This window comes from Pleurodeles waltl, chromosome 9 (genome assembly GCF_031143425.1).
Source record: "Pleurodeles waltl isolate 20211129_DDA chromosome 9, aPleWal1.hap1.20221129, whole genome shotgun sequence".
Lineage (NCBI taxonomy): Eukaryota > Metazoa > Chordata > Amphibia > Caudata > Salamandridae > Pleurodeles > Pleurodeles waltl.
The window spans coordinates 1,142,726,757-1,142,753,524 of NC_090448.1; the positions used below are offsets into that span (position 1 = coordinate 1,142,726,757).

The window sequence follows — 26,768 nt, forward strand, 5'->3', positions numbered from 1 at the left end:
AGCGCTATCTAGGGGCGTGCAGGAGCACTGCTATTTGAAAACGTTTACATCTCCAGTCTAGTGTCTTAAGAGTATTCTAAGACGAGGAATCTGAGGTTAAACTTATCCACAAGACGTGATAATTCTGACTACTTTTAATTGGCAGTTTTAAGAAATACAATGTGTGTTCATTGTTGAAAGCAGCATTTGAGCCATGCTGGGCATGGCTAGGTCACTAGGGTCATTTGCCTTATACAGAATTCTATAATTAATTAATTGCTCGTATGTAGCATTTAGCAACTTAGTTGCTGCTACAAACCTATTAAATTTAACCCTGACCAAGCAAACAATAATTGGAATTGCAGTCATCTATAAAAAATGACAGTGAAAAATTACAGATAGAAGTCTGATTTGGCTTTCAGTGACACCACTAACTCTAAGTGGATAATAAACAAAGAATAAAGGAGAGCATTACCTTTCCAGACATATCTGATGCCATCATGTAATTTTCATCTTCAAGAAGTTGCAAAGACGTTAGAGCAGAGTCTTGGTAAAATCTAATACCCCTACAGCTTTGTCCTTCTCTGATGTTCTGACGGATGTCAATGCTAAACACCTCTCCAGAACGGCAACCATTGTAGAGCACCGGAGTCTAACAAAGAAAAAATACATTTTACAGTAGAATGCACTGATTGTGGAGTTACGATTGCAACAACTCTGGGGTATCAGCAGATTAGGGAAAATAGGCAATAGATAGTTTTAATGACTGACTGGCTGTGGGGTGTAACCATGGAAGAGACATTGCAAAAGTAATCTCTTCAATGTGATAAGAAGCTTCAACTTTACAGCTCAATCTAACCATTCAGCAAGTGTCACAATTTTTGCTCTTTTCTCCTGGCCAGAACTGAACAAATTTAATGGCATTGTACGGTATGGCATTGGCTGCCCGCCAATGCCATACTGCCAAAATGCCACACAGGCGGCCTGAACCCCGCCGGCCCTATTACGGTTTCCCCGCTGGGTCGGCGGGCGGAAACAGTGTTTCTGCCCACCGGCCCAGCGGGGAACAGGGCCTTAACAATGCAGCCGGCTCCTAAAGGTGCCGGCAGCAATGTGGCAGTGCAGCAGTACCCGTCGCGCATACCACTGCCCGTAATTCGGGCAGTGGAATGCGCGATGGGGCTGTGCATGGGGGCCCTTGCACTGCCCATGCCAAGGGCAGGGCAGAGTATGCACTTGACATGGGCAGTGCAGGGATCCCAGGGCCCATCCCCCCAAGTACCCCATTCTGCCAGCCTTCCCATGGCAGTGTTTACCACCATGGACACCGCCATGGACAGGCTGGCCGATTACAACCGCTAAGACCATCAGGCTGCAGGCTGGGGGCAGCCTGGCAGTTGGACCGTGACCGTGGCAGCTCCGGCTTGGTCATAATGTTGCGGTCAGACTATCGCTTTGGTGGCAGTCCAACCACGACCGTGGCTGTCTAGTGACCGCCTGGGTCATCATGGCCCCCGCATAGTGTCTCATGAAGCATCTCTGTACCTGTGCAACAGGATCCATCTGCTAACATCAAAGATTGAATATACCTTATTGTGAATTAACTAAATAGGAACAGGAAAAAGACAACTGTTTCTTCGGTAGAAAGAGCATTGTACAACATATAACAGCACCTGATGGCTCATTCAGAAATAGAAGGTTATTGCCTCCTTAGCCAAGGCTTCTACTCCTTCATCAGACAGTAGGCAAGGTGGAGGGTACAGAGTTCAAAATAATTAGGACTTCTCTGAAAGAAAGAAATGGTACCATTTCTACAGTTCATCAAAATAATGAACTGAATACCACGTGGCAGCCTTACAGATTTCGTAGAAAATATTTCCTAAAAAAACAGGTTACTTACCTTTGGTAATGCTCTTTCTGGTAGAGGCTCCACCTAGCCACAGATTCCTCACCTTCCAAATATTCCCAAGGCATGAGACTGGATATGAAAACCTTTCAGTAGTACCTCTACACGGAAGTAAGTTATGCCGCGTAGCTCCAAACTGACGACGTTCCACTCCGGAAATGACGTGTCTATATAGGTGCCACTCCTGCACGCTGGCGCCAGTTGCTTTTCAAGACTGTCCGCGCCCCCAAGACACAGAGCCCCAAGAGCAAATCGGTAAGGCCAGTGTGCAGATTACTAGACTTGGTATCTTAATAATATTAGAGTCAAATCACAGAATGGGGAGGATGGGAAGGTTGGTGAGGAATCTGAGGCTAGACACGGCCTCTACCAGGAAAAGCATTACCGAAGGTAGATCACTTGTTCTTCTCATAGAAACTTCTAGTCACAGTTTCTTCACCTTTTTGAATAGACACCAAAGCAGTAACTATTTGATGGCAAGTCTGTGAATGGACTCAAACCAGAAAGGTCCTGAAGGACCGAGCGGGCAAAATGCAAGCAGCAAACCTGACAGTGCAGACAACAGTGCTTTGTGAACGTACAGAGGCACGCCTACATAGCCATCTGGCAAATGTACAGTATAGGGGCACCACATGGCAACAGTAGCAGCTTTGGTCCTGTAATAATGCGCACACAGTCCGTCCAGAGGCTGCTTTCTAGCCAATAAGTAGCAGATCTTCTTGCAGAGCACAATCTAGCAGGAAATGGTTCTCTTTCTCACAGCCTTGCATTTTTTCACTCCAGAGAACCCCTTAAGAGAGCTAATCATCCACTCTGTGTTCTTTAGTATGATCAACGTAAAAGTTCAGCGCTCCCTTGGTCTCCAAACAATGGATTCTCACCTCCTCTTTAAAGGGGTGAAGGGGAACATAGAATGTAGGCAAGGTGATGTTTTGACCAATGTAGAACTACGTGACAACTTTTGACAAGAAAGATGCTTGTGACTGCAAAACCAGGCTGTCTGGGAAGGTGGTATAAGACAGGTTGACACAGAAGGTCTGGAGCACACTCACACGCTGCCCTGATGGTATGATAAGGAACACTGTCTTGACGGTGAGAAGCCGCAAGGAGCAGATGTGAAGTGGCTCGAAAGGAGTGCACATCAGAAACACAGGGACCAAGTGAAGTTCCCACTATGTCATGAAAAAGGGAGAGATGGAGGAATCAGACAACTTGGACTGGAGTGGGTCAGTCTGGTGTGCTGCACCAACCCACAAATCAGTCCCAATGACAGGCGTACACAGTTTTTGTTGAGGGATGCCTGAATGCCAAGATGACATTAATCACCTCCGGATGGAGGTCGAAGGCGTTCATCTGTTGCCGTTCAATCTCAATGCTTGAAGGTGGAGATTGCAAAGGCCAGAGTACAGAACTCTGCCATGTTGTTGCAAAGGCAGGTCTTCTTGGAGGCTCAGTCTGATCGGAGGACAGATGCTCAAGCCCAGGAGTTCTGGATACCTTACTCTCCATGCACAATCTGAGGCCACTGGGATGACTTGGACTCGATCGGTACTGATCTTCTTGGGCACTCGGGGCAGGAGGGATATCAGCGGAAAAGCATCCAGGAGTCCCGATTGCCACTCGAGGAGGTACATATATTTTCGAGCGAGAGACACCTTGGAAACCCCAACACCCAAACTGCTGATATTGCATGTTCTCAGTGGTGGCAAACTGATTAACTACCACTCTTGATCTGCTAGGTGCCAATGGTTGGCCTCCTCCACCCTGTCATTTAACGATCCTGCCAGGTGGTTAACCAGCAGGAACATTTCTTGGTGGTCCTGCTGTTTCCAGATGCACAGGACCACCCCACCTGCTTGTTGCAGTACAACATTTCAGTGGCTTTGTGTAGGAAGTTGGCTCTGTATGTACTATTTGAAAGTAAGAAATAGCATGCACAGAGTCCAAGGGTTACCCTTAGAGGTAAGATAGTGGCAAAAAGAGAAAATTCTAATGCTTTATTTTGTGGTAGTGTGGTCGAGCAGTAGGCTTATCAGAGGGTAGTGTTAAGCATTTGTTGTACACACACAGGCAATAAATGAGGAACACACACTCAGAGACAATTCCAGGCCAATAGGTTTTTGTATAGAACAATATCGTTTCTTATTTTATTTTGAGAACCACAGGTTCAAGATTTACAAGTAATACTTCAAATGAAAGGTATTTCAGGTAGGTACTTTAGGAACTTTGAATTAGCAAAATAGCATATTCAGTTTTCACATAAATGACATATAGCTATTTTAAAACTAGACACTTAGTGCAATTTTCAACAGTTCCTGGGGGAGGTAAGTGTTTGTTAGTTTTTGCAGGTAAGTAAACCACCTACGGGGTTCAAGTTTGGGTCCAAGGTAGCCCACTGTTGGGGGTTCAGAGCAACCCCAAAGTTACCACACCAGCAGCTCAGGGCCGGTCAGGTGCAGAGGTCAAAGAGGTGCCCAAAACACATAGGCTTCAATGGAGAAGGGGGTGCCCCGGTTCCAGTCTGCCAGCAGGTAAGTAACCGCGTCTTCGGAGGGCAGACCAGGGGGGTTTTGTAGGGCACCGGGGGGGACACAAGTCCACACAAAAAGTACACCCTCAGCAGCACGGGGGCGGCCAGGTGCAGTGTGTAAACAGGCGTAGGGTTCGCAATAGGAATCAATGGGAGACCAAGGGGTCTCTTCAGCGATGCAGGCAGGCAAGGGGGGGCTCCTCGGGGTAGCCACCACCTGGGCAAGGGAGAGGGCGACCTGGGGGCGCTCCTGCACTGGAGGTCGGATCTTTCAGGTCCTGGGGGCTGCGGGTGCAGTGTCTTTACCAGGCGTCGGGTCTTTGAAGCAGGCAGTTGCGGTCAGGGGGAGCCTCGGGATTCCCTCTGCAGGCGTCGCTGTGGGGGCTCAGAGGGGTCAACTCTGGCTACTCACAGTCTCGTAGTCGCCGGGGAGTCCTCCTTGTGGTGTTTGTTCTCCACAAGTCGAGCCGGGGGCGTCGGGTGCAGAGTGCAAAGTCTCACGCTTCCGGCGGGAAACATGTGTTGTTTCAAAGTTGCTTCTTTGTTGCAAAGTTGCAGTCTTGGTGGAACAGAGCCGCTGTCCTCAGGAGTTCTTGGTCCTTCTAGATGCAGGGTAGTCCTCTGAGGCTTCAGAGGTTGCTGGACCCTGGGAACGCGCCGCTGGAGCAGTGTCTTTAGAAGTGGGGAGACAGGCCGGTAGAGCTGGGGCCAAAGCAGTTGGTGTCTCCGTCTTCTCTGCAGGTTTTTCAGTTCAGCAGTCCTCTTCTTCTTAGGTTGCAGGAATCTGAGTTCCTAGGTTCTGGGGAGCCCCTAAATACTGAATTTAGGGGGGTTTTAGGTCTGGGGGTTAGTAGCCAAAGGCTACTAGCCCGGAGGGTGGCTACACCCTCTTTGTGCCTCCTCCCTGAGGGGAGGGGGGCACATCCCTAATCCTATTGGGGGAATCCTCCATCTGCAAGATGGAGGATTTCTAAAAGTCAGAGTCACCTCAACTCAGGACACCTTAGGGGTTGTCCTGACTGGCCAGTGACTCCTACTTGTTTTTCTCATGATCTCTCCTGGATTTGCCGCCAAAAGTGGGGGCTGTGTCCAGGGGGCGGGCATCTCCACTAGCTGGAGTGCCCTGGGGCATTGTAACACGAAGCCTGAGCCTTTGAGGCTCACTGTTAGGTGTTACAGTTCCTGCAGGGGGGAGGTGTGAAGCACCTCCACCCAGAGCAGGCTTTGTTTCTGTCCTCAGAGAGCACAAAGGCTCTCACCACATGGGGTCAGAAACTCGTCTCTCAGCAGCAGTCCTGCACTGAACAATTGGGTAAAATACAGGGGGCATCTCTAAGATGCCCTCTGTGTGCATTTTATAATAAATCCAACACTGGCATCAGTGTGGGTTTATTATTCTAAGAAGTTTGATACCAAACTTCCCAGTATTCAGTGTAGCCATTATGGAGCTGTGGAGTTCGTTTTTGACAGACTCCCAGACCATATACTCTTATGGCTACCCTGCACTTACAATGTCTAAGGGTTTGCTTAGACACTGTAGGGGCATAGTGCTCATGCACATATGTCCTCACCTGTGGTATAGTGCACCCTGCCTTAGGGCTGTAAGGCCTGCTAGAGGGGTGACTTACCTATGCCATAGGCAGTGTGAGGTTGGCATGGCACCCTGAGGGGAGTGCCATGTCGACTTAGTCATTTTCTCCCCACCAGCACACACAAGCTGGCAAGCAGTGTGTCTGTGCTGAGTGAGGGGTCCCTAGGGTGGCATAAGACATGCGGCAGCCCTTAGAGACCTTCCCTGGCATCAGGGTCCTTGGTACCAGGGGTACCAGTTACAAGGGACTTACCTGGATGCCAGGGTTGTGCCAATTGTGGAGACAATGGTACATTTTAGGTGAAAGAACACTGGTGCTGGGGCCTGGTTAGCAGGGTCCCAGCACACTTCTCAGTCAAGTCAGCATCAGTATCAGGCAAAAAGTGGGGGGTAATTGCAACAGGGAGCCATTTCCTTACACTTTGTCCATGAGCATCCATATCAGCCTCCCCTGGATGGATGGAAGGAAGGCTTGCATGCCAAGGAGATGGCTCTCAGCTCTAGAAGGTTGATATGGAGCCGGGACTCCGCCAGGCATCAGAGGCCTCTGAGCTCCACCTCTCTCACATGGACACCCCAACCCAGAAGCGATGCACTGGTCACCACCATCAGCTCTGGGTGAGCAAGGGAGAGGGATCTGGCGCTGATCCAATTGCGGTCCAGTAGCCAACACTACAGATGTTGTGCGGTCTCTGACCAAACTTGAATGCGGTCTTAGAGGTTCCCTTGATGTTGGGCCCACAGACTTCAGATACCACTGCTGAGCCTGCATATGCCACCTGGTGTGCCTGACCAGCAGAATGCAGGAGACCATCAGACCCAGAAGCTTTAGAGTCTACCTAAATGAAATCCAGGAGAGAGGCTGAAAGATCGGGCTCACAGCCTTAGTGCTCTTGGCTCTCTTTCCTGGGAAAAAGGCATAAAACTGACCCGGTTTAGAACGGCTCAGATGAAAGGGAGCATCTGAGAAGGAGACAGGTCTGGTTTCCGCACATTGTTAGTGAACTCCAAAGATGACATGAAGTTCGCAGTAGTCTGGAGGTGGTGATGAATGTCTGGGGCAAGCCCTAACCAAAAATCTGTTGTCGAGGCAGGAGAAGATTTACAAGACTGACCTACAATGGTTTGCTGCCACCACTGCCATCACTTTCGTGAACACCTGAGGGACACATTGACTGGAAATACGGCGGCACCAATGCCTCAAAAATGCTGGATGCCTTGTGGAAGATGAAGCGACTGGTGGTAAAGGGGACCCTTCCGGAAACCGGGAAAGGAGCGGTAGGACAGGTACGGATGGCAAGACAGGGCAGACAAGCTCAGGTAGTGTGCTGTATCCTTGCTGTTCTTGAAATGCTCAAGAGCACAGTCTGCCTTGTCCCCTAACAGGTGAGTCCCGTCGAACAGCGTAGGAAAACATGGTAGACCACAGTCAAGCATGGCGAAGAATGGCGACCCTGGTGCCAAAGGCCCATCCAATGGATTTGGTGGTGTCTAGGTCACAAAGAATTGTGAACTTGGCCACGTCAGAACCGTCCTGTATGGTTTTTCCTAGGGCAAGTGAAAGATCATCATGGATCCCTGGGAGGGCTTGAGCCACTAAATTCCAAAGGGCACGGCAATAGTGCCCCAGCCGGCAGTTGTCATTCACAGACCATAGGGCCAAACAGGTGGATGAGAAGACTCATTTCCTGTTCTCCACTCATTTCCACTCCTAAAAACAGTAGTAGGGAATGTATTGAGGTTAGCCTTACTCACAGACAACTGGACCACCAAGCGCCTGCCCCCACAGGACCTACTTAATGGCAGTTGCTGAGCGACACCACTGAGCAGGTCCTGTACCTAGCTCTGCTTGCTGATATTGGCCCATCTGAAGCCTTGCTGCTGCCCTTCGCTGCCCTCCAGGGTCTGTCCCTGCCTACAACTGCTCTTTTCTCCCTTGTGCCACTGCTCGTTGGACCTCCTTCTTCTATTTTGTCATTGTGCCACTGTTCTTATTTTTGACATGGTGCCTATGTTTCTTGTCTGCCTTTCCTTCATCTTTTTGTCATTTTGTATTTGTTTCTTGTCTGCCTTTCCTTTCCTTTCCACTTTTTTGTCATTTTGCCACTGTTCTTGCCTTGTTCCACTGCCCCCCTGTAGCTCTTTCCCGCCTCCCTGGTCCCTCGCCCACCCTCCTCCCACAGCACCCCGCCCCCTCAGGTTATACTTAATGGCAGTTGCTGTGTGACCGCACCACAGGCATGCCAAAGGCAAGCCCGTTTGCATCTGTCCGCGCCTGGAACGCACACAGCACCAGGAACCCTGGCTCCATTGCCCAACATCAGTACGCCCCCAACTAGATCCGCAACCTCATGCAGACGATCCACAACTTGGACTGCTGCATCACCTCACCTTGGACCACAAAAGGCCCCTTCTCCTGCAATGAAGAAGCCACCAACACCACCATCTATCGAACTCTCGACAACAATCCACAACTCCACTGTGCGCTACTAAAGGCCTGTTCCCTCTGCAAACATGCAATTGAGGTCTGGGATACCATCACCACCATCGTGCCCGACAATAATGTTCATCATGGGAACATTGCTCACCCCCGCATCTATGCCAGACATCGCCACTGCGACCTTCCCCAGATACAAGATGATCCACTGTGACCGCCCCAACAAATACGGCTGAGGCATTGCGACATCATCCACAATGACTCCCTCCACTGCACCACCTTGAACGACGACACAACACTGATCATGAAATACCTCAACTTCAAAATCAAACCTGACCCCCACACCACCATCAGAAGAAACCTTGCTTACAGACATCCCAGACCCTGCCCTAACTTCTGCAACTCAGTCTTGGAGCCATTGACTCCAACCACAACATCTTCCTGGGAGACCTAAACTTCCACTTGAAGGAACCCAGCGACGTCACCTCTCACATCGAAAACATTAAAAACATCGGTCAACCCCCCCCCCCCCCCCCCCCCCAACAACACAGGTCACACCCTGGATCCCATATTCTCCACAAGCAACCACACCAAATTCTCCCACACCACTGAAGTTACATGGACCGAACACCACATCGTACACTTCACCATCGAGAAATGCCACTGTCTCAGCCAAAGCCCTTAACCTCCCACACCGCAACTGGTGCAAGGTCGAAACTCCCCGGACCACCACCCTCAAGAACACCAGATTCAGCCCAGCAAACACCCTCATACGCAATGTCTAGAACCTCTCCAACTGGCTCTCAGCTGCAGCGGACAAAGTCGTCCCCCTAAAAAACACCACAAGAGACAGACCCTCCAAACAGACCACCTGGTTCACCCCAGAACTACGGACCCCCAAACGCCACTGCAGGAAATTAGAAAGACACTGGTGCTCCAACAAATCACCCTCCAACCTCAGTGCCTTCAGGTCTGCCCTCAAGACTTACCACCACTGACTCAGAGAAACCAATAAAGAAGCATTCGGCACCCGCATCAAAGAAAGCACTGACCACGCCAGACTCTTCAGCATAGTCAGAGAGCTCTCTTTCCCCTCCGTCACCGAGAACATGATCCACCCCACCCAAGCCCTTTGCGACAAGCTATCAGACTATTTCCACCACAAAACCACCAACATCTAATGAAACTTCGATCCCCAGCCCACTGCACTCCACTTCGTCCACATCCCCACTAAATCACAGAATGCAAGCCACCGAAGACACCATCGCCATCATGATGTCCATCCACTCCAGATCCACTACGGACCCATGCCCACACCATTTTTACAACCTAGGAAAGGAGATAACAGGAGCCCCCCATCACTGAAATCATGAAGTGCTCCATCACCACAGCCACCATCCCTAATGCCTGGAAACACGCCGAGGTCGAACCCCTTCTGAAAAAGCCTTCTGCAGACCCCAACGAACTACTGCCCCATCTCACTCCTCCCCTTTCCCGACAAAGTTCTAGAGAAGGCCATCAACCACCAGTTCACGGACTACCTCGAACACAACCACCTGCTCGACCCATCCCAATCTGGCTTCCGACGATACCACAGCACTGAAACCGCCCTGATCAGGCACCTCCTAGACCTCGGTAGAACAGTGGCCCTCATCCTCCTACACCTCTCTGAGGCCTTCAACAGCGTCTCCCACCACACCCTCATTAACAGACTCCACACCACTGTGATCCAAGACAATGATTTCAGCTGGATCTCCTTCTTCCTTGACGGACGAACATAGAGGGTCTACCTCCCTCTCTATGTCTCCGCCCAAAAAACATAATCTGCGGCATCCCCCATGGCTTCTCCATCAGTGCCTCCCTCTCCAATGCCTACATGATCCCCTTAGCAGATATCGCATGCACCCATGGACTCAACATCACCTCCTATGCTGACAACACCCAGCTCGTCCTCTCGCTCTCTGACGCTGTCTCCACACGCTGCAACTTCCATAACACCATGACCAACATCGCCGCCTGGATGAAGGCCAATTACCTGAAGCTGAACTCAGACAAAACAGAGATACTCATCTTTGGAAACAAGCCTTCCCCCTGGTATGACTCGTGGTGGCCTGCCATCCTCAGCCCCCCTCCTGCACCCTCCAGTCACGCTTGCAACCTCAGAATAATCCTGGACACCCAGCTCACCATGAAATAACAGATAAACGCCATCTCCCCCGCCTGCTTCCACACACTCCGCATGGTTTGTAAGATCTTCCACTGGATTCCCCTCTCCACCAGGAAAACAGTCACCCAGGCCCTCATCTCCAGTCGCCTCGACTACGGCAACGTACTCCGAGCTGGAACCACAAAGTAGCTCACCAACCTCATCCAGACCATTTAAAACTCTGAGGCAAGACTCATCCTCAATCTCCCCAGAAAAACGAGCATCCCTCCTCACCTCACCTCCCTGAACAGCACAGATGCCTCTTTAAGCTCCTCACCCACACCTATAAGCCCTTCAACAACGCTGGATCCACCTATCTCAAAACTGCCTCACCTTCCACCAACCCAACTGAGAACTCTCATCAGCCACCCTTGCTCTGGCCCACATCCCCTGTATACGCGGTAAATGACTCAGGGGTCGATCCTTCTACCTCGCCGCCAAATCCTGAAACAACCCCTTCCCCTCTACCTTCGCACTTCCCCCTCACTGGTGGACTTCAGAAAGCAGCTCAAGACCTAGCTTTTCGACTGCCTTTTCCCACCGGGCCCAACTCGCAGCACCACCAAAGCGCCTGGAGACCCCACAGGATGACAAGCCTGCGCTCAACAAGAACACACTGATTGACTGAATAATTTAACGCCTCAGTCTGTTGTCTGCAACAGCTGCAGACAGAATCAGTTCCTCAGTAGAGGACCTGGAGAGAGACCAAAGGGCACCTGACGACCTTGTGACTTCTCAGAAGAGTGTTTTGGCTGGGCAAGGCCTGCTTGAGTGTCTCATCTTTCTATTTGGATTCTGACTTACCCGAAGACTTGGACCATTATGAGGACTTGTTGCGATAATGGCCGCAAGAGTGGTAACAGGTCTGCAGTCTTGACTTTGCGCCGGACAGTCTTACACTTCTTCTTGCAGTGCTTGGCATTATACAGCTTGGCTTCATGATCATTTGGGTGCATAAGGGGACACTCCTCTACAACTTAGAGTCATTGCCCGAACCCAGACATGAGAGACACATCTCATGAGGATCCTTCACAGAGATCTGGTTGTGTCAGTCCCTACAATGCCTAACCCTGTAGTCGTAGTAGATTGCCGGTTCCCCTGCACACTGGAAAGACATTTTTGTAGAAAAGCTAGCTCTGGATCCTCATATGAAGATGTGTAAAGAATGGAGTTTATGTCAGTGAACTTGGATGGCGCTGATCTGTGATTCCAGCTATCACTTCTATGCTGAGCAGGGCCAATGGAGTCAACAACACCTACCGGCGCACAGGGGATATGCAGAAAAATCTTTTGGCTCCAGCCTGGAGATATTCTGAAGAGCTGGAAATGCAGTTAGGAGTAGCCTTAGAAATGTAGATATGGATATGGAATGGATAGTAGAAAATCATCTCTTCCATACAGAGGCATTGAGGTATCTAAAGCCTGGATGGTACAGTGAGACATTTTCATCTAACCATATTTCACATAGTAAAGCAGTTGATATAATTTTGGTCTAAAATGAGATTAAAGATGTGCACTGTTAAAACTGTTAACTCTGGACCATGGTTGATTATAGGGTTAGACATTCAGAGTACTAAGATTAACCCTGCAGTTTTATATGGATCCAACTCTGATGAGCTGCCTAGTCACTAAAATATGGTTGATGAATTGTTTCCACACACTTGACTTTTATTTTATGGGAGGCTTCAATCTCCATCTAAATTAGAGTCAAGATAAAACCTTTCCAACTATAACTGACAATATCTTAAAATTAAGGACAAGGGTATGGGGATTAATGAAAGATTTGCAATTATTAGACCTATGAAGGGAAACACATAAATGAAGACAGTCTAATTTCTATTCCCATTGTCATCATTAGTCACAAATTGACTATTTTCTAATTTCAACCTAATTCTACTGAAATATCTCCATACGAACTACATCACTTCTTAATATCACTTAATCTTACATTTGACTCAAAAACGCTTGTTCCTAAATAATTATATTTCAATCAAAATGTATTTTTAAATCAGTACATTAGAGAGGATTCAGTCCCAAAAATGTTTTTAAAGTTAATTTGGAATAGACAGATTTTCTCACGAGATACATACCAAGCGTTTTTCAGAGGGTATGTTAATTAACATAAAAGGGTAGAATACTGAAGAAAGAGGGTGAGAGACTAAAAAAGGAACATTAATTTTAGAATGCAATATTTTCATAATGGGTTATAAAGAACTAAACAATCGGATTAGTGAGAAAAGGGCCTTGTTAAAAGAAAAACTTGATATTCCCTAAGGAAAAAGCAACAAACATATGCAATTAAAAGACTTGAATTGAGTGAGAAAAGTAGTCACATATAGCCCTGCAGTTAAAGACAAAACAGGCCATTAACAAAACAAATTTAAAAGAACATAATTGTCACCTAGTCTTCCGCACCAGAAACACCCAAAATGTTTTTTTTTTTTTTTATCAAATCTTATTCAAGAAGGTGGCATGGCCCTGAGCAAGGCAAGATGGACACATTTTAACCCAACTTCTCCCTGTTGTCTGCAAATACCCCACCTACTCTACAGAATGTGGCCACCTTATCGACTGCTGAATGGAACAAGCCTCTCTCCAGCGTCAAATGAGCCAAAATGAAAATGTCACTTACCCAGTGTACATCTGTTCGTGGCATCAGTCGCAGTAGATTCGCATGTTTTGCAATAGCTCGCCATCTGGTGTTGGGCCGGAGTGTTACAAGTTGTTTTTCTTCGAAGAAGTCTTTCGAGTCACGGGACCGAGTGACTCCTCCTTTTGTGTCCATTGCGCATGGGCGTCGACTCCATCTTCGATTGTTTTTCCCCGCAGAGGGTGAGGTAGGAGTTGAATTGTAGTAATAGTGCCCATGCAATGGAGTGACTAAGTATGCACCTATTTAAGGTTGAGATGATACATATATAAATAATTGAAGGTAACTTCCAAACTGCTACAGGCTCCCGGGGAGGCGGGTGGGCACATGCGAATCTACTGCGACTGATGCCACGAACAGATGTACACTGGGTAAGTGACATTTTCAGTTCGATGGCATCTGTCGCTGTAGATACGCATGTTTTGCATAGACTAGTAAGCAGTTATCTCCCCAAAAGCGGTGGATCAGCCTGTAGGAGTGGAAGTAGTCTGAAATAATGTTCTTAATACGGCTTGACCTACTGTGGCTTGTTGTGCGGATAACACGTCTACACAGTAGTGCTTGGTGAATGTGTGAGGCGTAGACCATGTGGCTGCCTTACATATTTCTTGCATTGGGATGTTTCCTAGAAAGGCCATGGTAGCACCTTTCTTACTGGTTGAGTGTGCCCTTGGTGTAATGGGCAGCTGTCGTTTAGCTTTAAGGTAGCAGATTTGGATGCATTTAACTATCCATCTGGCTATACCTTGTTTTGATATTGGGTTTCCTGCATGAGGTTTTTGAAATGCAATAAATAGTTGTTTAGTCTTTCTGATGTTTTTTGTTCTGTCAATGTAATACATCAATGCTCTTTTGACATCTAATGTATGTAGTGCCCTTTCAGCTACGGTATCTGGCTGTGGAAAGAACACTGGAAGTTCCACTGTTTGATTTAGATGGAACGGTGAAATAACCTTTGGCAAAAATTTAGGATTGGTCCTTAGGACGACCTTATTCTTGTGTAGTTGTATAAAAGGTTCCTGTATTGTAAACGCCTGAATCTCGCTTACTCTTCTTAGGGAAGTAATGGCGATGAGAAATGCCACCTTCCAGGTTAGGAACTGTATGTCGCAGGAGTGCATGGGTTCAAAAGGTGGACCCATAAGTCTAGTTAGGACAACATTTAGGTTCCATGAAGGAACAGGTGGTGTTCTTGGTGGTATAATTCTCCTAAGGCCCTCCATGAATGCTTTAATGACTGGTATCTTATATAGGGAAGTTGAATAGGTAGTCTGCAGGTATGCAGATATTGCTGCAAGGTGTATTTTAATGGAAGAGAAAGCCAGGTTAGATTTTTGTAAGTGAAGCAAGTAACCCACTACATGTTCTGGAGTTGTGTGTAATGGTTGTATTTGATTAATATGGCAGTAGCAAACAAACCTCTTCCATTTACTTGCATAGCAGTGCCTGGTGGATGGCCTTCTGGCTTGTTTTATGACTTCCATACATTCTTGGGTAAGTTGTAAGTGCCCGAATTCTAGGATTTCAGGAGCCAGATTGCTAGATTCAGCGATGCTGGATCTGGGTGTCTGATCTTTTGGTTGTGCTGTGTCAACAGATCTGGCCTGTTGGGCAATTTGATGCAGGGTACTACTGATAGGTCTAGCAGCGTTGTGTACCAGGGTTGCCTTGCCCAAGTTGGTGCTATCAATATGAGTTTGAGTTTGCTTTGACTGAGTTTGTTTACCAGGTAAGGAAGGAGAGGGAGAGGAGGAAAAGCGTAAGCAAATATCCCTGACCAGTTCATCCATAGGGCATTGCCTTGGGATTGTTCGTGTGGGTATCTGGATGCGAAGTTTTGGCATTTTGCGTTCTCCCTTGTCGTAAACAAGTCTATCTGAGGTGTTCCCCAGAGTTTGAAATAAGTGTTCAGAATTTGGGGGTGAATTTCCCATTCGTGGACCTGTTGGTGATCTCGAGAGAGATTGTCTGCGAGTTGATTTTGGATCCCTGGTATAAATTGTGCTATTAGGCGAATTTGGTTGTGAATTGCCCAACGCCAAATCTTTTGTGCTAGCAGGCTTAACTGCGTGGAGTGCGTCCCCCCCTGCTTGTTTAGATAATATATTGTTGTCATGTTGTCTGTTTTGACGAGAATGTATTTGTGAACTATTATTGGTTGGAAAGCTGTTAGTGCTTGAAAAACTGCTAGAAGTTCTAGGTGATTTATATGCAGTTTTGTTTGATGTACGTTCCATTGTCCTTGTATGCTGTGTTGATCGAGGTGTGCTCCCCACCCTGTCATGGAAGCATCTGTTGTTATTACGTATTGTGGCACTGGGTCTTGGAAAGGCCGCCCTTTGTTTAAATTTATGTTGTTCCACCATAGAAGCGAGAGGTAAGTTTGGCGGTCTATTAACACCAGATCTAGAAGGTGACCCTGTGCTTGTGACCATTGTGATGCTAGGCACTGTTGTAAGGGCCTCATGTGCAGTCTTGCGTTTGGGACAATGGCTATGCATGAAGACATCATGCCTAGGAGTTGTAGTACCATCTTTGCGTGTATCCTTTGTGTTGGATACATGCGTTGTATGATGGTGTTGAAATTTCGAATTCTTTGTGGACTTGGAGTGGCTACTCCTTTTGATGTGTCTATTATGGCTCCCAGGTATTGTTGTACCTTGCGCGGCAGAATTTTGGATTTTGGATTTTGTGAAATTGACGGTGAACCCTAGTTTGAAGAGGGTTTGTATGATATGATTTGTGTGATTTGAGCACTGTATTAACGAATGAGCCTTGATTAGCCAGTCGTCTAGATATGGGAACACATGTATTTGCTGCCTTCTTATGTGTGCAGCGACTACCGCTAGGCATTTGGTAAAGACTCTTGGTGCGGTTGTTAATCCGAAAGGCAGTACCTTGAATTGGTAATGTATTCCTTTGAATACAAACCTTAGGTATTTCCTGTGCGATGGGTGTATTGGTATATGGAAATAAGCATCCTTGAGGTCTAAAGTTGCCATGTAGTCGTGTAGTTTTAGCAATGGCAATACTTCTTGTAGTGTGACCATGTGAAAGTGGTCTGATTTGATGAAAGTGTTCACTACTCTGAGGTCTAGGATTGGTCTCAGCGTTTTGTCCTTCTTTGGTATCAGAAAGTACAGTGAGTAAACTCCTGTGTTTATTTGTGTGTTTGGCACTAATTCGATTGCATTCTTTTGCAATAGTGCCTGCACTTCTATCTCCAGGAGATTGGAATGGTGTGTTGTCAAATTTTGTGCTTTTGGTGGTATGTTTGGAGGGAACTGTAGAAATTCTATGCAATAACCATGTTGGATAATTGCTAGAACCCAAGTGTCTGTAGTGATTTCCTCCCATGCTTTGTAATAATGACTTATTCTTCCCCCCACTGGTGTTGTGTGGAGGGGGTGAGTGACATGTGAGTCACTGTTTAGTAGTAGGGGTTTTGGGGCTCTGAAATCTTCCTCTATTTCTAGGGAATTGCCCTCGTCTATATTGTCCCCGAAAACCTCCTCTATACTGTCCCTGGTAACTGGACGGTGTTGCTTGTGAGGTGCTGGCTTGTGTGCTCTGACCCCGAAACCCCCCTCGAAAGGGCGTTTTACGGAATGTGCTGTAATTCCCTCTGCTCTGCGGGGAGTAGAGTGCGCCCATGGCTTTGGCAGTGTCCGTATCTTTTTTGAGTTTCTCAATCGCTGTGTCCACTTCTGGACCGAACAGTTCTTTTTCATTAAAAGGCATATTGAGAACTGCTTGTTGAATCTCTGGTTTAAATCCAGACGTTCGGAGCCATGCATGCCTTCTGATAGTTACAGATGTATTAATTGTCCGTGCAGCTGTATCTGCAGCGTCCATGGAGGAGCGGATCTGGTTGTTGGAAATGGTCTGTCCCTCCTCAACCACTTGTTTTGCCCTATTTTGTAAGTCCTTGGGCAGATGTTCAATGAGATGTTGCATCTCGTCCCAGTGGGCTCTGTCATAGCGCGCAAGTAGTGCCTGGGAGTTCGCGATGCGCCACTGGTTTGCAGCTTGTGCTGCGACTCTTTTACCAGCTGCATCGAACTTGCGGCTTTCTTTATCTGGGGGTGGTGCATCTCCAGATGTGTGAGAGTTGGCCCTTTTCCTAGCTGCTCCTACAACGACAGAGTCTGGTGGCAGCTGTGTAGTGATGAAAACCGGGTCTGTAGGAGGCGCCTTATACTTTTTTTCCACCCTTGGTGTGATTGCCCTACTTTTGACCGGCTCCTTAAAGATTTCTTTCGCGTGCCGGAGCATACCAGGGAGCATAGGCAGGCTTTGGTATGAGCTGTGGGTGGAGGAGAGTGTGTTGAATAAAAAATCATCCTCGACCTGTTCTGAGTGGAGGCTTACGTTGTGAAATTGTGCTGCTCTAGCCACCACTTGAGAATACGCGGTGCTGTCTTCTGGTGGAGATGGCTTCGTAGGGTATGCCTCCGGACTGTTATCTGACACTGGGGCGTCGTATAGGTCCCATGCGTCTTGATCTTGGTCACCCTGGCTTATGGTGGTGTGAGCTGGGGAGTGTGATGGAGTTCGTGCTGGTGAGACGTTAATCACGGGCGGAGGAGAGGGTGGTGGGGTAACTCTTTTCACCACTTTTGGTTGTGGTGTCTGTTCAGTCTGGAACTCCAACCTTCTCTTTCTCCTAATGGGGGGAAGGGTGCTTATTTTTCCTGTCCCCTGCTGTATGAAGATACGCTTTTGCGTATGGTCCACATCAGTTGCTTGTAGCTCTTCCTCAAACCTATGCTTTTGCATTTGGGAGGTTAGCGAGTGCTCTTCTGTATAAGAGCCTGAAGCTGGGTCGCTTGCAGTTTGTTTCGGCATCGAAACCCTGTCTGCGTGTTTTTTCGGCTCCGAGGTGACTTTTTTCTTTTTTGGGGCCGAAACCTCTCGGCGTCGATCTTCTTCGGTGCCGCTGTCTCGGCGTCGAGCCGTGTCCACACCGGCATCTCGGTGTCGAGGCTTGTCTCCAGCACTTTCTCGGTCCCGAGAAGGCTGCGTGCCGGTGTCTCGACCGGAGTCGGACGACCTCGGCACTGTTTGGGCCTTTTTCGGTGCCGACGGTCGGTCACCGAATTTATGGGTGGAGCCATGGCCGGATGGCAGTGGCGTCCCCTGGGCCTTGTAAATCTTTCTCTGTGTGGTTTTCGACGTCTTACTCACGGTTTGTGTATCGTCGAATCCTTCGGAGTCCGATTCTTGGATCGAGAAGGTACCTTCCTCTTCCTGCTCCTCGAACTCTTGGTGGGCTGTTGGCGCGGACGCCATCTGAAGTCTTCTGGCTCGACGGTCTCGGAGTGTCTTTCGGGACCGGAACGCACGACAGGCCTCACAGGTGTCTTCACTGTGCTCAGGTGACAGGCACAGGTTACAGACCAAGTGTTGGTCTGTATAGGGGTATTTATTGTGGCATTTGGGGCAGAAACGGAACGGGGTCCGTTCCATCGGTGTTCTTCAGCATGCGGTCGGGCCGACCAGGCCCCGACGGGGGATCGAAAAACTACCCAGAAGGGCACCGGAGCTCTTCGATCTTCGATGCGGTGTGGAATCTAAGTACGCCGATCCCGAACGCAACAATACCGACGAAAATCTTCCGAAATTAGCTAATTTTCCGTTCCGAAACTCGGAGCGACAGGAACACGTCCGAACCCGATGGCGGAAAAAAAACAATCGAAGATGGAGTCGACGCCCATGCGCAATGGAGACAAAAGGAGGAGTCACTCGGTCCCGTGACTCGAAAGACTTCTTCGAAGAAAAACAACTTGTAACACTCCGGCCCAACACCAGATGGCGAGCTATTGCAAAACATGCGTATCTACAGCGACAGATGCCATCGAACATAAAGATTCAAACTGTGTGGCGATAGTGGTGTAGGTGCATCCATTTGCACCATTGTCTGCGGGGCGAACTGGCATAAGCTCATTGATGGGAGTGACTGAGCATAAAACAGGACCTTGCACACGATGGAATTTGCACTGCGAGACTACACCAAGGATGAAGCAGCAAGACCTATGCTGGCAAGCTAAAGGAGTTGAGGAGTAGGTAGGAGGTCTGGCTGTACGTAGGAGGTGCATTGTACCAACAGTTCATATTGGGGCTAAGAGACACTTGCATCCCCTAGAGAGTTAGGCCAGGTGAGATTTCACCTCTCAGCCTTCCCTCACCCACAAGCTCCCCTAGGACATAACAGTGTCAGATGACCTGCTTGACTGTGCTAATTGAGGAGAAAAGAAAGAACCGAGGAGCAACTGGTGAAGTGGGCAGTATGTGACAGGTGTGAAAGACCCACAAAAAGGATTAAAATGTTAAAGATGTTTGTGTCTCGTGCAAAGCAGGACCAAGTGAAAACTTGCATTCTGCCTCCCCTTCAAGTCACCACAGAGCAAAACAACAGGGACACGTGTACTGACTCTTTTCATTCAAGTTAAGGTGCAGCAAAAGAAAAAAAATGAGCTCATGGGATACTTACTTACCACTGTTCGTTTAGGCTGGAAAAACAGTGCCATATGCTGGAATTTCCTTGAGGCATTGGCAACTCACCACAAAGCAATAGCAGCCAAGAATGCCCAGGCTGTTGGGAGGCCAGACAAATATCTAGCTGCACACAACAACTTTTGCTGAGGGGATCTGTCTCTGACAGTAGGCTACCAATACAATACACAACAACGGTGGATCAATCCTTCTTCTTAATTTCCTACAGGAGAATGAAGTACAGCTTGACAGCCTAGGCATAGGGAACAGTTGCCAGCTTAATTAAAACATCCAGAGTTACTGGATAGACATCGCAAATAGTAATCAGATAGGCAGTGACCAGACCATCAGACAGAACCTGTGCTGCAGGCTGGAGAAGTATGATGAGGTACAAATCAATCATCGTCAGAGATTAATAAAGAAGCATCTTGAAAGCCCAACCCAACAACTTACATTGACAGAAATCTTCACAGCGGTTAAGGGCTCTTGAGCAACATTGTAACTCAAGATAGACTCCAAACGTACAGTTATTAAGGGATATTCTAAAGGAAATATCCAGCAGAGTGGGTGAGGTGGTGCCCACTTCCAAGGACAACTCTGCAGCTGTTATTACAGTGCAGAAAAAAGTTACAAAGGAACAATGACTCGTCAGAGCAGGGGTCGCCAAATGTAGTGCACTAAAAAATAACTTCACACTCCTTGTAATATCAAAATGAAACAAGGGCTCCAAAACATAGTTTTTCGTTGAAGACTGAGTCTTAAATGTTTTAAGCCCAAACACCTATTAACCTTCTTCACTGCAGAGTGAGCACACAGAGCCCCTGGAATCTCACCACCACCATCGGGCACCTCTCCCAGAACCATCATAGCATGCCTTTTGAATGACCTAGACAGTGATGCAATCCTGCAGGAAAGCAGAAAACAAAGAACAATAACGTTTGATGGGGTCTCTAGATTTCACTCTGGTGGTGCAGAAGCACAGAAGGATCTTTCATGCAGTGAAATGAGCTATATAAGCCAAGGAACTTAAATATAGGATGTTTCCAACTCGTCAGAAAGTGCTTGCAGAAAAGACTTGGCATTTCTCGACCCCAGAGGAAGCCAGGATGTGACTAGAACAATGGAAAAATGAATGGGATCAAAGCAAAATCTCTTAAATTCAATCAAAGATTGTAAGTCTGGACATTGTACATAATCCTATCTGGAAAACATCAGAGTAAAGCAACAGCATCTGAAACTGGGTCTTGGTAGAAGGATGAATGCCCTATGTAGAAACTCTCAGAAGCTAAACCATAGACTGTTAGTGGTGCACTCATCATGCGTGTTGTGAATGCATGATATAGTACTTTGGAGCACCACTCCTAGAAGAACTGGAGTCTAATTGGTCTTTGTCATTCAGACCAGTTCTGAATTGCATGCAGCCCGTCTCTTGATGTTTGTGGTGCCCATTTGAACATGCACCGGAAGTGTGCTTTGCTATGCACCACATACCTTATTTGGACGCGGGTCTGATGGTGTTCTCCCTGAGGGTTCATTGCCATTTAGACTGTGGTTGCTACGAGAAGCTTCCTATGAGCCACCTGTGTGGGTCAAGTTGCTCCTGGTGCTATAACACCTGGCACTACACAGGATGCTGCCGCCTTGGCTGGAGCTATGGCAGAGGCACTGGAACATGAGTGCTTGCTCCCTTTTCTTGCCAACAAGCTGGTTAAATTATCATCTGCCGAAGTGGGATCTTTCCTGGATTCCATCACTATTGATGACCTTGGAGATTTTTCGCGAGATCACAATTACTCCTGAACATTGACATTTGGCCTTAATCTGCACTACGTTTTGGCAAAATTCTAAATTGACCAATTTCAATTTGGCTCAACTTTGGTCTGTCCTGCTTGACAACATGGACCTTTTTTTATCTCTTTTATGTACAGTTTACCTTCCTATTAAATAATTAGTGCAGGAATAATGTTTTTAACATAAGGTTTTTTTTTTTTTTAGAACAGATCTCTGCATTCTTGCACTGACAATAGGGAGGGTGTTGTGGGGTTATCTGAGCGCTTTACATGGGCACATTTATTTTAGCTCTGGGCCTGAGGCGGGTGCCCTTTCGCCTAGTTGCATTTCATTTTATTCCTTTGCTTATGTTAGCAAAGCTTCATTTTAGTGTGTAGGAAAGTGCCCTTTCAGACATGGTTACCCCCGCCTTTTTGCCTGATATCTGAGGCTAACTTGACTGAGTGTGTGCTGGGATCCTGCTAACCAGGACCCAGCACTTGTGTTCTTTCCATAAACTGTACCATTGCTTCCACAATTGGCACACCCCTGGCACAGAGCTAAGTCCCCTGTAAAAGGTACCAGTGCCCTGTCGCCAGGGAAGGTCCCTAAAGGCTGCAGCATGTATTATGACACCCTAAGGGACCCCTCACCAAACACATGCACACTGCCATTGCAGTTTGTGTGTGCTGGTGGGGAGAAAAGGGTGAAGTCGACATGACATGCCTCTCTGAGCGCCATGCCCACAACCCACTGCCTGTGACATATGTAAGTCACTCCTATAGCAGGCCTTACAGCCCTAAGGCAGGGTGCTCTATAACCCAGGTGAGGGCATAATTGCATGACAAATAAGCCTCTACAGTGTCTAAGTCCATTCTTAGACATTGTAAGTGCAGTGTGGCCATACGGAGTACATGGGCTGGGAGTTTGTCATTACAAACTCCACAGCTCCAAGATGGCTTCACTGAAGACTGGGAAGTTTGGTATCAAACTTCTCAGCTCAATAAACCCATAATAATGCCAGTGTTGGATTTATTGACAAATGCATACAGAGGGCATCTTAGAGATGCCTCCTGCATTTTACCCACCTATCTAGCGTGTGGCTGACTGGTGTGAGCCAGCCAGACATTAAGAGACACATGAGGTGAGAGCCTTTATGCTCTCTGGGGTCAGGAACAAAGTCTGCTCTGGGTGGAGGTGCCTCACACCTCCCCCCTGCAGGAACTGCAACACTTGGCGGTGAGCCTGAAACGCTTCCTGCTAGTTGCAACACTGTCCCAGGGCACTCCAGCTAGTGGAGATGCTCGCCACCTGTACCAAGCCCCACTTTAGACGGCAGGTCCGGTGGAAAAAGTTTGAAAAACAAGGTGGAGTGACCCCTTCAGCTAGGACCACCCCTAGGGTGTCCAGAGCTGAAGTGCCCCCCTCCTTGTAGAATCCTCCATCTTGCTTTGGAGGAGAGTAGCCAATAGGGATAGGAATGTGCCCCCCTTCTCAAAGGGAGTGGGCACAGGAAGGGTGTAGCCACCCTCAGGGACAACAGCCATTGGCTACTTCCCTCTGACCCCTGTAACACCCCTAAATCTAGTACTTAGGAGCACCCCTGAACCTTGCTCTTCAGATTTCTGGTGACCTCAAGAAGGAGGACTGAACAGCCAACCCCAGCAGTAAAGACTCCAGACGACAATGGACTTGGCCCCAGCACTACTGACCTGTCTGCAGCTTCAAGACTCCTGCTACAAAAAGGCAACGAATCCTGCAGGTGCAGCAACCTCTTCAAATGCCCAGAGGACTGCCTGCCCAGCAGAGGACCAAGAACACCCAAGAATAGCGGCCCTGTCCACAAAAACCTCCCAAAAAGACTCGAGAGTCTCCCCGGATCTGCGGGTCATGCCCACTCTGCACCCAACACCCACGACCCTGATGCCCAACGGTACCCCTGCATCCCCAGCCCCCTGGCCTTGGGGCATCTGGCGATGGTCCAGGAACGTCCAGCGGGCTTCTTCCCCTACCTGTCCAGTCTTTGGTTCCACAACAGCATCCTTGTGACCCCCAGTAAACCCCCACTGAAAAGCACTGGACGCCGATGCAGTGTTTTCACCCTGCACCTGGCCTCCCCTGTGCTGCTGAGGGTGCGAGGTTGGTGTTGACCTGTGGCCACCCGGTGCTCATCTAAACCCCTTATGTCTGTGCCCTGAAGTCACGGGTACTTACCTGCAACCTGTTTCTTTACAAGTGCCCCCAGTCTCCACAGGGGTCCATTAAAACCCCAACACCAACTTTGACCTCTGCACCCGGCCGGCCCTGTGCTGCAGGTGGTGCACTTTTGGGAGCAACTTGAACCTTGGCCTGTGGACCTCCTAACTCCCAAAGACTGGGATCGTAAATTGAGTACTTACCTGTAAACTGTATTAAAACTTTTCCTCCCCTAGAACTGCATTGCTTCCTATGAGAAATTGCACTGTCTACTTTTGAAATTGAAAAGTGTTATTACTTGTAAACTGTTTAATCTGCAAGACCTAAACAAGGTACATTTTATATATAAGATTGATACAAACTATATTTTTTGCTATATAAAAACATTAGCCTGGAGTTAGTCTGAGTGTGTTCCTCATTTCTTGAATGTGTGTGTTCAACAAATGCTTTGCACTACCCTCTGATAAGCCTAACTGCTCGACCACACTACCATAAAAGAGAGCATTAGTATTATCTACTTAGCCTCTGTTAATCCTCTGGGGATCCACTGGACTCTATGCACACTATACCTCAGTTTGGTATAGTATATACAGAGCTAGCTTCCTACATAGTGAATTTGTTTTATTATTTTCATCAGTTGCCCTTCCATGCAGAATTTGTTAATAATTTTCTTGCACACAATTTCACCTTGTGCTCGACCCAAGGTTGTACGTGATTATTTACCAAGTATTGCTGGTCCAAAAAGTACAGTGTCTACCTTACAGAAAAAAGACGTATCATCACATCAGGGCAGTTCTTAAAACAACGTTTTATTATAAAACTAAGCCAGAGGGGACATTCCAGTCAGTCAGCCATCTTATGTTGCACCCTGTCGTTGCAGTTCTGCTGAACCCAGCGTCTTCTCTCCATCCACTTAGGAGGACTGCCAGCAGATCAACAGATCTATTTTCTACCTATTGTACAGATATGGGTATTGGGTTCCCTTGCCAAGACTAGATGGGCAGATTAAGGCTAACACTGCTATTGTTCTCATGTAGATTTCTAGTCGTGCAGGTAGGGATTTCAGATTCACTATTGTGACAGTATGGTGGGACTTTTTATCTGTTTCACTTTTCTGGTCACCGCAATAATAGTGATGTGTTTTATTGTCCTAATAATCGCAATTCATGACTATTTACATAGCATGCAGTGGCTTCAATAAAATGTTTTGAACCAAATCCTGCTTCTATTTTTCTTTTGCATGTATGAGACTTGTGCATTTGAGAGAAACGGGTATGAACTGTTTCACCACAACTTCATGAGAAGTCTCAGTGTGTAATGCTGACACAAATCACCTTTACTCTTGGGTTTTGGTTTGGTGCTTCTTGCTAGCCGAAAGGGTTAGGCCGACAGCTATCACATAAGACTCAGTCCCCCACACGTGGTTTTGCTTCTGCCCGAATCAGGCAGTCTTTTCCCCATGACAAGAGTCATAGGACAAGAGAAGGTGAAAAAATAATGCACAAGAACTCTGGTTTATTAAAGGTATTTTGACTGCAGCATGGTTAAGAATGTGATAGGAGGTTCAGAGCACAATGCCTACTAAGGTGAGGTGGTAATAGTAAGTATAGTAATGTAGATATGAGATCAACAACTCAGCTGGATGGTCTATCAGGGATGTAATAGTCATTACTTTGAAGGATGGGAGTGGGAGCAAAAGTAAGCAAACCCCCACTAGTTGAGATTCACAACAGCCCAAATTCAAGTAGTTGTAGCTAAGTTGTAAATGTTTTCAAGGGGAGAGGATGGAGAAATCCACCACTGGGGAGTTCAAAGCCCATTGTGGGATGGATTAGGGGGCAAAGAACAGCAGGCAGGCATTTTAAAGCTATTACCAGAGAGGGACTGGAGCAATCGAACCACACTGACATACATGACACAACAATAGTGTAATATTAAAAATCCTTTTACATGGGCAATAAAATATAAATTCTTCAAACGAAGGGCCCTGACCTCGTGCTACTATAAGAGACATAGTTTAATAGCAATAAATGCCATTTTTTTATCAATTACTAACCACTGGCTTCTGCTCAAATGAGAAGTGGGTGGCAATACACCCAAAAAGGTCAAACCTATTTATTATGCTAGGCTCTTGTGCTAAACCCAGAGGGCAGGTGCTGGTCACAGAAGAATGGGAGGGAGAGATGATGAAAGTGAGCAAGTAAATGATTCCACCAAGTGAATGTGCCTCCCTAAAAACATTACTCCTGATAGGAGGAGATTTTAATCTTATTGTGCATGACAATTTAAATAAATAACTAACCACAACGAACAGGACACACCGCAATAGGCCACTTTTACATAACTATTCACATACAGTTCCAGCAGAGGTGAACACGGTACACTAACAAGGAAAGATTACAATGTTTACTCGAGATGTGGGCACATTTGAAGATGCCACAAAACTGGTAACGGAGGTATCAGATCACTTTCAAGTAGTAGTTACTCTGAAAGGAGGCAATGCTTTAGCCATGAGGGTTCAGGCAATGACACATGAGTTCTTATGAATAGGAAAATGAAAAATGAGTGATATGTTGTTGAAAATGGGAGCACAGAGGACTCAAAGATAGTCCTCTGGAGGGATTCAAGATTGTTTTAAGAGGGTAAATATTCTCCAATATCTCGACATTAGATAGGCCAGGGGACATCAACTAGATTATGTGGAAGAAGAGAAAATACAGATTGAGATGTAATATTAAGACACGCAATCATCAGTCACACTTCAACACCTGAAAGCACAGCGGTCAAACCCGGGAATGCTGGAGGAGAATGAAGCCAAGAAGAAATATCTATGCAGGCAGAGAAACATTTCTCAAATAGGGACTAAAGGAAGAGACATATTGGCCTGGTTAGACAAGAGGGATGATGGCCTGAGATGGACAAACAAATTAAAAGATGAAGAGGGCAATAAGATTAAGGGTAGCAATGAAATCAAGTAGCTTTGAAAATATTTTGAAGACATTTTAAGC

The 26,768-nt window shown here is 47.3% G+C and overlaps 1 protein-coding gene across 4 annotated transcripts in view; it reads right to left on the reverse strand.

The window, feature by feature from the left end:
- The window catches only part of DCAF4 (DDB1 and CUL4 associated factor 4), a 228,797-nt gene that overhangs the window by 16,932 nt on the left and 185,097 nt on the right, over window positions 1–26,768 (reverse strand). For all 4 annotated transcript variants that reach the window (XM_069208944.1, XM_069208946.1, XM_069208945.1 and 1 more), the window contains one exon: window positions 455–631. In XM_069208944.1, coding sequence (XP_069065045.1) covers window positions 455–631 — 177 coding nt within the window. The remainder of the gene's footprint in view (window positions 1–454; window positions 632–26,768) is intronic.